This window comes from Sparus aurata, chromosome 17 (genome assembly GCF_900880675.1).
Source record: "Sparus aurata chromosome 17, fSpaAur1.1, whole genome shotgun sequence".
In the NCBI taxonomy this organism is placed as follows: Eukaryota; Metazoa; Chordata; class Actinopteri; order Spariformes; family Sparidae; genus Sparus; species Sparus aurata.
This window is the reverse complement of record NC_044203.1, coordinates 9,428,515-9,442,294: the sequence shown is the minus strand read 5'-3', so window position 1 is coordinate 9,442,294 and position 13,780 is coordinate 9,428,515. Positions and strand designations below refer to the sequence as shown.

The following is a 13,780-nucleotide window of genomic DNA, read 5'->3' as shown; positions in this document are numbered from 1 at the left end:
CGTTAGTAATGTAAGGCAAAATCTGAGATAAGACACTATCTTAGGGAGACTTTTTCTTTCTTTACTTATTCACAAAAATAACTGATAGATGTGCTTAATTGTGCAAAATGTTAATGTGGTTATTATCGGGGTTTTATTTTGAAACAGGAAGTGGTATTTATACTCCGACGCCAGCTTGACGCCCGCCGCTCCGCGCCGTTAAGCCGCTCACGGTGATAAGTAGCGGACAGGTCGGACGCAGTCGGGTCCTGGTCGTCATTCCTCAGCCTGCACCGACGCTCGGCGGACGCAGACAGGACAGCGCGGTCCGTGTCTTTTACGAACACCGAGGTCGCCTCTAAATGCGCGCTCAGTCGTGATAAATCAGACAAGATGATGATCTCCCCGTGGGACCGCTGGTACTCCACAAGCTGCTGTCTGTGCTGCCATGTCCGCACAGGAACCATCATCCTGGGGGTCTGGTACATGGTGAGCAACGCCTACTGCCTGTCACTCGCTACACCCATGCAGACACCGTATGGGAAACATGAGCTCATCAGAAAAAATTCACACAGTGTGCAGGATCCTATCAAAAGGCTGGATTTTTGAGTCTATTGCGTTATTATTTAAAAAAAAAAAACCAAGCCTTACTACCTGGAAATGGTCACATTTTTCACCTCTTTTGAAAGACTATACAAGTGAACTTTAAAGTATAGCCTATATTTTGTTATATTTATTCATTTGTGATGTATACACATTGAAAGTAAGGTTGCTGATGTGTTGGTGTACCTGCAGAGGCCTGTAATAAATGAGCAATGTTTTTATAGAACAGGTATTAGTCACTGAGTTTTAATTTAAGGAATGCTGTACATGACTGATTTTATCCTTCCGATTGGGAACCTTTCACATAATGAAACAGCGGCGTTTGCCTTTTTATGAAAAAAATGTAGCTTCGTTTTGTGCCGTGAAACTCTTGATGTGGGATATCTTCTGCTGAATGCATCGCGTCGCTGAAGTGAATGAGCAGGAGAGGGTTAACCGAACCAAACACCACATGTGGAAAAATCCTCCCTCTGCCACCTATGAATAAATTAGCACTCGGGCTCTTCAGGTGGCAGCTTTTGTGTCAGGCTGCCTATTGACTGCAGAGAATTTTCCATTACATTCAACTGATCAATGGGCATGTATGAGTCATCTGCATAATGAGCTGCACCAGCCAGACCAAAACAAAGATCCACGTATGTGCCTGTTCTTCGAGCTCCTGCTTCAGATATGTAATCTGACATAGCTGCACTATTTCCAGGACAGGCTTTTTATTATTTGGTTTGTGTCACTGTTTGGAAATAATGTATAGAAAGGGTCTGTTGGTGTTACGACCTTTAAATGTCGGAATACCTTCAGCATCTGATCTGCCCTTTTCTCATTCTAACTGTTCCACTGACACCTGTCCATATTGTCGCCTTCATCTGCCCATATGTCCTTCTTTCCCTTAAGCTCATCAATGCCGTTGTGTTGCTCATCCTGCTCACAGCGCTCAGTGATCCTGAGCAGTACCACCTGACCAGTGCTGAGTTGGCCAATGACCTGGATGTTATGGATGACGCCAGTAAGTAGCCCAGAAGGCCAGTACTCTCCAGTAAATGTCCCATTAGTGGTATCACAAACCCACTAGCAATCTGAATTGTCATGAGTCTTTGTGTTCCAGAACCGCAGCAGCTTTTCTTACATATAAATGTATGTGCCTGTTTGTATTCTGTAAGGGAATTCCATCGCCCTGTCTTAAGTGTTTCGGTTTCACCTGAAACTAAATCTCCTACGATTGACCGTGACAGATGACTTAATCTCTGCTGGCGGGTTGATTGGCTCAATAGGGTTGTCAGCTGTCTAACAGAATGATTTAATTGTGCTATTAGAATGACCTCACACATCCGTCTAGATCGCGGTCAGCACTTCGTTGAATCAAACACTTAAAGCCACAGACATGCAAGCATGATGTCCATCTGTGCAGAGCATTTAAAAAAAAAAAAAAGCCTTCTTAACAGACCAGGTGTACTGGAACAGTCTGACTGAAGGTGGGCCACAGCACATGCTGCTGGTAGCCTCTGATTGGGAATGACTGTTTTGTCCCAGTTCCAAGGGATTAGGGTGTCCCAGGATCCATCACCGCAGGCTGCCACCCCTGCATCAGAAACACTCTCTGCCTGAAAGATGGAATACAAAACGCTGCAATGTTGCTCACTTATTTTAGCACTGCACTTTAGCAATGTTCAGATTTGACAAACAACAAGCTGCAGTGACGGTCGTTGTGTGGTTGTCTCGTTTTTTAAACGTCGGACAGTCCATATTGGTTGCGAATATGCTGCTAACTCCCCTGAATAACACAGCTGATAATCAACTAAAAAGTGATTCTAGATTCTATTTTTTTTTTTCAACCAAAAAAAAACCTCAGCATGTGTTTGAAATTGGGCTTTTGTTGAAACAGACACTAGTCATTATTTTTTGGCGCACTGGCACAAAAATATCATTCAAAGCGGCATCAGAGCTTGTACAGCGGCCAGTTGGGGCTTCAATTATTAAAAAGCAGGACATTGAGCTGTGAGATAGACGGAAAATAAACCACCGAGCAACGAACAGTGCTCTCTGACTCGTTGTGCTTTGCTGTTGCTGCTCTCTTGCTGAGAGTTAGGTGTGAAGACTGATACCACTAGTACCAAACAACACTCATTAGTGGCAATAAGCTTAACTAAGCCATCATAAAGACTGGCAGCAGGAGCTTACAGTTAGCATGTCTCTTTCCAAAGCTAACAAATAAACCTCCCATCTCTTCTAAAGCTAGTAACTTACAGCCTCTGTCTGCCAGGGAAATTTTCCTGTTAAAATACTAATTTTATATTTTGACGTCTCCAAATTAAAGAAACAAGATTTCACATGTCAGTGAATTAGCTTCGGAGGAGGCGGTGGCCTCATTTTGTTATCGTTCATACAAGAGGCAAGTCAGCTTTTCCCACTGCTTTCAGTCTTTACTCTAAAATAGAAGTAACTCCCTGTGAAACTACAAATGGTTGTTTTTACATTTCTTCATGTGTCCAAATTGATAAAATGTCATTTATTGTGATGATAAGTGAGCTTTAGAGGAGTTGGTGAGCAGATTTTGTTACCAGAGCCAAGCTAGCTGTCATCCCCTGCTTTCAGTGTTTAAACTAGGCTAATCTGTCAACATTCCCAAGATGTTGTTTAGCCTGAAATAGCTCAATAAACCCCCTGTACACTACATGTCCAGTACCAGATGACCGGCAGAAAAAACGAGCAAATAGCTAGTGATCACAGTGGAGCATATAAGTGCTAAATAGCCAGGTATCTATAAAAGAAGTCAATGGAAGCCAGAAACAGAGTCAACAGGAAAGTGAATATCTACCAGAAAAACAATTCAAAATGATTGCTCATGTAGCTTTATATCTACTAGATTTGCATGAAGCCACCTTTTTGTTTGTAAGTTTGCCGTATCTGCCGGAAATGTGACAGTACTGTCAATGTTGTGTTCACAGCTCGTTTCCACAGACAGCAGTTACACAAAACTGCAGGATTAAATCTCCCTCAGCTTTTTTAATTGACTTTGAGGCTTTGTGCTTTCTTCTCTATTGACGGCCTCTTGGTTTGTTTTGGGTAATTGCTGTTTGATTCTCTAAAGGTCCGATTGTGCTCGCCCTTTTGACGTTCAGCTAAATTGGACTGCCTCTCTGCGTACCTTCACAAGTCCTTTTATATGAGCAAACGTGATTTAGCCTTTGACTCTGAGCTACAAAATACTCGGGTTGTAAGAGATGTCTGCGGCATTTTAATGAATCACAGGACGGAGAGATGTTGAACCGAATTCTGATTTTTTTTTTTTTCCCCCCCATTAGTGCCACATGTGCTGTATTTTGGTTTTGCCCAGCATTATACTTATGTAACAGAATGATGCTATGTTATTATGGTGAGCTGATGTGAGGTCGGGCTGACATGGAGCGAAGTAGAGTAAAAGTTAATTCCATATCTGATTGGCAGATGCAGCTTGTCATTTATCTTCTGCACAGAATTTCTGTTCCCCCAGATCAGCAGAGCACATGAGGGCTCTAATTTCAGAAATTTGATTTGGCACTGAATGTGCCTCAACCAAAGCGACCTTACACTGACTATGACTGACTTTATAACACACATCTCTCTCTCTCTCTCTCTGTCTCTCTGCTGCAGACATGTGCATTGCCTCGGCCATCTCTCTGCTGATGATACTCATTTGTGGGATGGCGACATATGGTGCATACAAGGTAAACTAATGAGTCATTAGATTTTTCTTAATGCTGTTAATGCTACTCACAAAACGCTGCTGACTACAACTGAACATACTGTATACTAATCCTTTGTGTGTGTGTGTGTGTGTGTGTAATCAGGGAACCTTCAGTGGTTTTCAAAACACTTGAACAGGCATTGATGTGACAGTCTACTACTGTGCTACACTTGCACCACACCTATTTTTGAAGTCCTTGAAAACGCGACAAATCCAAACAGCATCCCTCCTGCTTTGTTACCTTAAACATCTCGTGATCTCCATGCGACCCAGTTCAAGATCAGATTTACGTTCGCAGCATTGGTTAAAGAGCTCGGCTCTGCCAGAAGACACAGGCCTATAATAAATACCTAATATACATTTCTCTGTTTCAGCTGCGTGCCGCTTGGATCATCCCATTCTTCTGCTACCAAATATTTGACTTTGCTCTCAACACCCTGGTTGCTGTCAGCATTGTGGTCTACCCAAACACCATACAGGATTACCTGCAGCAACTGGTAAGATACCTCGAGTGCTCCCCTCCTGTGAGAGAAGTCAGCTACATTTTGCAGCAGGATTGATTACTTCTTTGTGTTTTTTGTAAAATTTGATGTCTCGATTTTCATTTCACATATTGATACAGCCGCAGCTGCCTCTGCTGTCTAAAGACTGCTGCTCTTTTTACCTAACGCGAAGTCTCTGCATGTTTTTTGCAGCCTGATAACTTCCCCTACAAAGAGGAGATTGCCGCCCTCAGCAACGTGTGCCTGGTCCTCATCGTGCTGCTCTTCATCGGCTGTATTCTCAGCTTCAAGGTGATGTTTTTTTGTTTTGTTTTTTTTTACATATTTTCTTCATACTTGGAAGCTGCACTTACAGTTCCTTGCAGTTCTGCCAGGCTCCCGACACATTTTTTTTTTAACAGAAAATACGTATTATGCAACCTCGTCACACGGGCTCGCGCCTTTTTATATAACTTCCAGCCCAGATGTGACTTTATATTGACTTAAATGGAGTGGAAATAAATTTGCTTCAACCAGTTCTGAGAAATAAAGACCCCCAGTAAGACCTGACTGTGAACCAGCCTCCATAACACCAGGACCCTGGAACAAAAGTGGCCAAATTGAAGTCAGATGTCGTTGGTATCTACAGTATCTATGTGTTACTTTTGGTTTCCCAACATCATTGCCAAGATTTAATATCACAGTGATAACCTACTTGTCAGTCACCTTTTTATTTTTAACCGTGTGGCTCGGCTCTAGAGGTAGGCACTGTCAGTTGATCCGCCGCTCGGGTCAGACTGAAATATCTCAGCAACTATTTGATGCCGTGACACGTGGTACAGCGGTGCATACATTCACGGTACAGAGAGTACTCAGGATCTACTAAACGGATTGAGATAAACTTGCTCTACTTTTTTTAGCGCTAGTTAGAAAATGCTGGCACAAAAACACGCTAAACAACACAAATTGTAAAAATGAACGAACAAATATAGTAATCTTTATGCTGCCATATTGTTTGTGAAGTAAAACATGGTCTTTAATTATGTTGGATCCCTGCTGGGTCTAAGCCTATTCTCTGATAACCAATGATAAGCCTGAGATTGTAAGACAAACTGCTGCAGTTGATAACAGCAGTTGATATCATGGTTTGAACCGCCATACACGAGAGAATCTAAAGATTGGAAACCCCGCGTGTGGATCAGCTGTTGTGTGATGCAATCGTTTGCTGTGCACTATCAGCATCATCATCACACTGTCAGTATGAATGGCTGCGGGCTGGGAGCTAAATTGAGTGATCCCTGTCTCTCTGCACACGGATCTCTGCATATTCCTGTGGGGGCTGTTAAAATAACCTAGCTGTCAGAGCGTAACGTGGCTCCTTAATTGGGTTAATACAGAAGTTACAGAGCTCGGTCTGGCGTTGCTTTGTGCTAGCCGATGGCTGTAGCAGATGGTGTTGTGTTTGGCCGGGATGTTCCGGTAGCACGCTCCCCGCAGAGAGCCAGATGATTCCTGGATGACAGAGGACAACAGCAACTTGTTTTTGGTGCTCTGAAGTGATGTATAATCCCGAGGTAGAACGTGAAAGCAGACTGAATGGATTATTATCTATATTTGATGTTTGAAGAAGTATTAGAGAGTTTATTTGGATTACACAACAGTCTCTTGTGCACCAGGAGACCTGGTGTGCATGTTGTCATGGTGCCTTCTGTGTCTGGAGATGAGAGAACCCAATTATATTTAGGAACATTTTGGTGCATGCATTTGCATAATAATGAGGAAAACATGTTTTTCTTGGAACCATGTTAAGCAACCCTGTACTTTGTAGCACCTCTGTAGCACAGAGGTGCTTTGAGCTAATTGCTAGTATCAGCAGGCTAACATGCTCACAAAAACAGCACTACCATGCAGATGTTTGGCTCTTGTCATTTAAATCATGTTTTCCATCCTAGTTTAGCATGTTTTTACCCCATAAAGGCACTGGACAAGGAATTGTCAATTTTATAACAATTAACCCTAATAGAGATAAATGTCTGTAAAAAAAAAATGGTAATCTGTTACACAGTTGTTGAGATATGTCTTGACCAAGCTGGTGGACATACTAACATTGCCATCCATAGGGCCATGGCGCTAGCACGGCTAACAACCACTTGTGTGTCATTACGTGACAATCAATATTGAACCAAACCAAATAATTGTGTACCATAACCCCTAAGTAGAATTTTTGATTTTGTTAAACAACATTTGATATTGACGGCAGGCAGTTCAAGCTTCTAATGTGTGCTTTTTTCATTCTTTCCATCAGGCCTACCTGATAGCATGCGTGTGGAACTGCTACAGATATGTGACCGGCCGCGGCTCTTCTGAAATCCTGCTCTATGTCACGACCAATGACACCACAGTAAGTCACCTCTGGCGGTCTAAACTCTACCAGAAGGTCCATCTCAGCAATACAGTAAAATACAATTGCACATACACATTTAGTGCACTACTGGGTGTTTAGGGCAGCATATGTATGTGGAATTGAGTAAAAATGAATGTCTTCTTGATAACGTTAAAGGTGCACTATGTAGATTGAGGGAAAACATGTAGAACAGGAGAGATAGATCTTCGTTAGCTGATTTTCTTTTTGCCTAAACAAACGAAATAAACACAATCTCTTCATTTTCATGACTGAATAACAAAATGACGTTAAAGGACAACACAGTTTGACTTTGTCTATAGTTGGAACAGCTTCTTTATTCAGTTATGGAAATAATAAATGTTTCTCAGTTTGTGCAATTACCTCATTAGTATTGTAAATATAAAAATTCAGATTTTTTATTTATTCTCCAAAACTACACAGTGCCCCTTTAAATAGATTTAGGATAATAATGGAGTCCTTTGGCACAGCACAGTTGCATTTATCACGATTTGGTTACGCAAGCAGCATTTATTCGTAAGAGCAAATGTTGTTGGTTGTTGGTTGTTGGTATGTTTTCACAGGGTTTGTTGATGATAAGAAAAATAAAACAGAATACCACTGTTTTTTTATGTTGTACTGGGGATGGAAGAGCATCGTCACAGGGCTGCGTCTATGCTCTGTTTAGCTGTTCAGATCTCTGGTTATGGTTAAACAAAAAAATAATAAAACACTTTTTCGCCCCGCAGACCACCTGTGTGAATGTTAATCACATTTTCCGATGAGCTCTACATGGTCTGAGCACTCTGACCTCAACACTAATACTAAAGACGCCGCTGGCTCACATGCAGTGTACAGCTGAAAAAACTTTTTTTTTTTTTTTGTCAGCATTAACTGTAAGAGAAATATCAACATGTTAGAGTGAAGAGGAGAACGTGAAACAAAAATATCATCACTGTGCATTCGTGCTTTATGTTACCATGTTCATAGTCCATTAAACTACCCTTTTATGTCTGCATAGTCACCTGGGGATCCGACATAAAACAATATTTGATCCTTTCTTTTATGTCCAAAGACAACAAACTCCTGTGGAAAAAACGGTTTCCTTATTCAATCCAGACTGTTTCCATCGTCTACGTAGGCTTCCTCTGCTCGGGCCAGTCTGGCAGCTGTAAAGTCATCATGTTGGGGGAGGAAGGAAGTATAAAGTGGGGCTGTAGTAGCAGGTACTTTCACACAGGCTAGCATGGACGAATGACAGACTTGAACAGAGAGCCGAGGCTCCATGCTGGCAAAGTCATTATGACGGTGGCTGAGGCCCAGTAGTAGTACAGTAAGTGAGCTCTGTCTGGGTGATTCTGGGTCTCCTGTCGGTGTCCTGTTGCCCAGGTCCGGCCCTCTGACCGCTGTAACCACGCTGCCCACACACTCGTTATAACACCATACACTCGGGCCGAAGGGAGAAGAAAAATGAGGCTGTAGAAACGCTAATGAAGTGTTTAGACTGCCACGTAGTTCCAGAAGAGCTCAGCTGTGAGAAATTGTGTTTTCAGCACGTACACATAAGGAGCTGTCAATAACTGGCTCCATTAAGGCTGCTGTTTGACCTCGCAGTCTGTCTGGTTTCACAGGTATTTTGAGGAACCCGTGCTCCTCAGTCTGCGGCGTGAGACTCCTCCGAGCCTAACATTCCACACAATTTGAAAACAATCCACCACGCTCGACAGCTTTACGCTCTTAATGTGATGTTTTTAAGAAACGTTCACAGGCTCCTGACGGGTAAAACACCTGAGCTGTGAAGAGAGAAAAACAGAAGGCAGCGCTCCAACTCACTGACATCATTAGTGAGCAGTGCCAGCAGCCTGCCCCTTTATTTCCTCACATTATCCTCACCTCTGCAGGTATGCTTTTTCAGTTAGAGCCAGACGTATTTAATTAGAGCTCCCCGCATCCCACGGCCACAGCTTTGGCTCTTGGTTAGCAGCTTGCGTGGCTGTACATCAGTTAGGTCAAAAATCCACCAATGTGTTGCATATGAAGTGAATTCCCAGACGTACAGAAAAGTCATCCGCACCCACGCAGGTGCATTATCTGGCAAAAAGGAGTCAAACAGTAAGTAAGCACTGAAAAGCCTTAGTGCGCACGCTGCTGTAAAACGTTCAGTTGGCTGAATTTGAGAAGGCAGTTTGAGGTAATTCTGTAATGACTGAAATGATTCATTGAATTATTAAGCCAGTTGTACTTTCTTAGACAATTCAGTTCCTTGAGATCTCTCTATTCAACATTAATACGTCATCTACAGTCCATTCTCCCTAAAATATCAAGTTCACCTGACGTAGTTATGTAAGCTTTATCACTGTAAACAACAGCTGTGGCACCTCCTGTTGGAGCTACTTTGTTCTAGAATTGTTACAAAGATGAAACCACTCCCAGTACATTATTTTTAAAAGTGTAAAAGTGTGAGAGGGTTAAAGACTGAATTTAGTACTAACCTTGACTTTGACTCATCTTAGACGGGTGATGACATAGCTGTTCGTTAAGTCCCACTCGTCCCTTAAAAACGGTTGCTATGGCTGTAAATATGTATTTTCCTCAAAGGCACGGAGAAGAAAAATGAGGCTGGTTTATCACTCGAAATCTTTTTGTAATTTTCAAAACGTTGGGACTTTCAGTGTCAGTGGATTTTGTAGGATGAAATTGGTAATTGGTAAATGCACAGTATAATTTCTGCCCTAGGGGGTCTCTCAGTCAAAACGAATAAAAACAAAAGACGTTGATTGATGATGTCGTGAAGCAGCATGGATTCATGGGAGTTGTTGTCTCTATTGTTAAACAATCACCATTGCTGGATAAATTCTGTCTGACGTGGCCCAGGCAGACGAGGTAATGTTTTAAGTTTCATTCAGGTTATGTTTAGTCTCTTCCCTCCTGAGCCATTTGAGGTTTCCTGTTTCCGTGGTAATTATAGTGACGGGGGACCAAATGAAACAAACATTATCTTGAGGAAAAAAAAATGCATTTTTGACATTTAATGTAGAAATGTCACCCTGTGGTCATGTAGAGATATTTCACACTTTCAAAAGTCAGTGTCTAGCCAGAACTGGAGCAAAACATCTCCTTATATTTTCAGTAGAAGTGAAGGAAGAAAAACCAAATGCCGCATGCTGAGGCCGGAAAAGCCAATAATAAAGAGGTGTAGCTTCACGATATATTGAGCCGCTGGGTATCCATCACGCCTGACATTTCTGTCGGGTCTTTGCCCTCAAATGCCAGATTCTTTTCTGTCATTTTGAGAATGTGTTTTTGTCGTTTCTGTCAATTACAGGTCACTACAGTTCAAGTGAGCATCGATCTGTGTAGGAGGATCTGGCCTGTAGTAGGGGCTGTTAAAGGTCATCGATTACTTAATGTCCGTGTCACCTTTAAAAGATCAGAATGGTTCACCTTCGCCGAGGGTAGAGGCAGCCTGTCTGTGTTTACTGAAGCCCTCAATGACTCATTGTTTGGAGACAGGTCACACATATGGTGTTGTTGTATATGAAGTCAGCTGAACCATTGAGAAAAGCCTCCAAGTCTGTTAGCCATCGCGTCAACAGCAAAAACCAGATTGTTGAGTCACACTTCAGATGTTCTGACTCCACACCGTCAAATAACCAGGGAGGCGAGCAGAGGAGGGGGATGGAATCGCAGGTTTTTTAAGGCAAAACAAAACAAAACAAAAAAAATGATGTTATTATCATCATTATCATTTTCTCTCCTAGTGGTATGGCTCTTTAGTTCTGCATCTGTCATCTACAAAGTGACCGGACGATAGACACTGTCTCTGTACAACTTTAAAACTAAATCTGGATTTTAACACCTGCTTTGGTTTTAGTTTTTTCCCTCGGCATAGTGTCCTATATATCTTATTCACCAGCCTCGTTATTCAAGACTCTTTCTGTGTACCACATCAACCTTTTTGGTTTAAAACACAGATTAGCTGTTTGGCTGCCACCCTGCAGACAGAGGACGACCAAAATACATCTCTTATCATTTATCAGTCAACAGAACATACCGTGTCATATTGTTCATAGGGCTACAGTCTACAGCTTCTCCTGTGCTGTCACCCACAGTAGCTCTCTCCACCCAGTCTCATCACGCGTCTATCTGTGTGGTGCGGGCACATAAACATGTTTTTTTATACACGCAAGCTATTCAGTATTTGTAACCGTGTAGTCCTTGCTGAACCGCAATACAAGGCAGTTGGACGTTTTCACTGCAAAAATATGTATTTATCGCAATGAAACTTTATGATCTATGAGGTATAAAAAAATTAATTAGGATACATTTAAATGGAACTATTTTTAAGTCGTTTTTGACAATAAATAGTGCAATAGATAATAAATAATAATGATTTTGATTATTTTTGGCCATTTTATATGACTCCTCTCAGATCATTCATTTAGTTGATTCATTTCAAAGTGTTTCCTTCCTTTTGGGTTTCTCTTTGTTTGAAATGTGCCGCACTAATTAAGTTGGCTTGCCTTACATGCTTCAGTTGTAGGTCTTACATAATCATATTTGGTTCAAATCCTTTACTTTAACCTATTTATTGGGAATTCATGATGTGCCATTTGAACTCCTAATCCAAAGCACCATTTTTATTTTGTGATTATTTTTGCCTGGACTTGCACCAATGCTGATGTAAAATGTGTTGCTTGAGGGCCCGGAGATGGACAGACTTGTCCTACTTTTCTATTTCACACTCGATCGACCCCATTGATTTTAAAGGGTACCTTCAGGAAGTCACGTGATAGAACAACTAAACTAACCAAAAATCTGTTTTTCCCTCCTCTCCGTCTCCAGGTGCTGCTACCTCCGTATGACGACAGTGTCAGCGTCCCGCCCAAGCAGGCTCCTCCACCTTACACCACCGCTACAGCATGAAAACATTCCCGGCACCCTGCTGACTGGACCCTGCTGTTAATTAAAACCCCAGTGAAAAATTAATGCACCACACTGCCTCTCCGGTGTACAGTATATTCATAGATATATTGTTGCTACACACACACACACACACACACATAACAGTACAGCCATGCATGCACTGACACGAAATCATCACACACACACAAAGGCGTGCACACACACACAACTCTACCACCGCCGTGACCTCTCATCCCTTTCTGTTATATTTATTTATATTATCGATGCTGTAACTCTTCCGTGTACCCATTCTGTTTTCTGTCAGTGTAATACCAGAAGTGATGCGCATTTGTATGCATTGGAACCTGGATGTAATAAGGCACTAGAAAGTTTGATAGATGATTCTATATATTTCTACTTATGCTGTGTGTGTACCTGTAATAGTATTTTATGTGTCCTACCTTTAATAGACATGTTTAACTTGTGCACTAATGCAAAAAACAAGGATCTCATTGCCCAGAGTGATGCGTGAAGATCATGTGTTTCCTGTCTGTCTCGTCTCTGCTCGTGATCAGGGTTGGATTGCCTTTATTCGTAACTTTCTCTCCGATGGGGTGCCCTTTCTGTAGATCCATGTGTGAGGTCTCACCTTGACTGGAAGTTTTTCCAAAGAACTGCGTCTGCCTGTATTCTGACATGATCAAAGAGCAACCTAGTGTATATCGAACATATCACCCTCTTTTACCGTTTTATTCAACTGCAGACAGAGTTGTCTTGTGTTATAAAAAAAAAATCACCAGTGTTGAGTTGTGCTGGTCGACCTTCATAACTTTTAAATGTTATTGTGTGTTTCTACTGATCGACGAGAAATGTCTTGGGCTGATATTTATCTGTTTTGACAGCGCAGAAGTAGCACTGATCTGGAATCAGTTTGCTCTTTCAAGTCTTAATGAATGAGTCACTCGAGGGAATCCTGGTGCAGTGACTCTGGATTGGGCCTCTCTACAAAGAATCTGCAGGATCTCAATAAATGTGGAACCCGGTTGTGTTTTCTCTATCAAGCCAATGGGAGCTTCTGGTCTGTGTAAACACACAAGTCTGTTCCACCAGATGCAGTTATTGGCAAGCTGCTCCCTGGACCCAAAATGTCCTGCAAGGACACAAAAGTCAAACGCTAAGACTGCTGCTGTATGAAGAATAAAGATGTGACATTTATTTGTCTATTAAAATCTGCTTTCACTGACAGATGTATGTGTTTTTATTTTGTTCAAGTTCAACTTAGTCCACTAAAGGAAGACCCAAAATGAAAATTCAGTCCTTACCTACCAAGCTCCATGCCGAAAGAAAGTAGGATGATACAAGCATTCTCAATAAAAAAAACCCAAACGCATTAAATGGCTCTGAACAGCCTGTCAGGCATATTCCAAGTGTTTAGAAGCCCACAAATCCGAAAATTGATTTGAAAAAACATGAATTATTCCTTTTCAAAAGCTGGAATCTTCACTGTAGCTGCTGAGCTAAAACCTGTGCCTCATCTGGAGTGAGTGCACGAGCTCAACTGCACGCTGAAGGTGAAAATGACTTTTTATTTAAATCTGGGATCTCAAGACTTGGATTACGCCAGACAAGATGTTTATTTTAAATTTTTCAAACAGCAGTTGTTTTGGAGAATGCTATTTTTTGCTGTGG

General features: G+C 41.8%; 1 protein-coding gene across 1 annotated transcript; it reads left to right on the top strand.

Moving 5' to 3' along the window:
- Window positions 1–157: 157 nt before the first annotated feature.
- LOC115566590 (lysosomal-associated transmembrane protein 4B) lies at window positions 158–13,336 on the top strand. Its single transcript, XM_030392442.1, has 7 exons — window positions 158–468; window positions 1,474–1,585; window positions 4,210–4,283; window positions 4,678–4,800; window positions 4,999–5,097; window positions 7,091–7,186; window positions 12,032–13,336. Exons 1-7 carry the CDS (start codon window positions 373–375, stop codon window positions 12,110–12,112), a joined length of 681 nt encoding a protein of 226 aa, XP_030248302.1. The 5' UTR covers window positions 158–372; the 3' UTR covers window positions 12,113–13,336.
- Window positions 13,337–13,780: the final 444 nt, after the last annotated feature.

Excerpts from the sequence above, each read along its gene's own strand:
- LOC115566590 (XM_030392442.1), top strand. The coding sequence starts at position 373 with ATGATGATCTCCCCGTGGGACCGCTGGTACTCCACAAGCTGCTGTCTG. Across the intron at positions 469-1,473 it reads TCCTGGGGGTCTGGTACATG|CTCATCAATGCCGTTGTGTT; the intron begins GTGAGCAACGCC and ends CTTTCCCTTAAG. Across the intron at positions 5,098-7,090 it reads GCTGTATTCTCAGCTTCAAG|GCCTACCTGATAGCATGCGT; the intron begins GTGATGTTTTTT and ends TCTTTCCATCAG.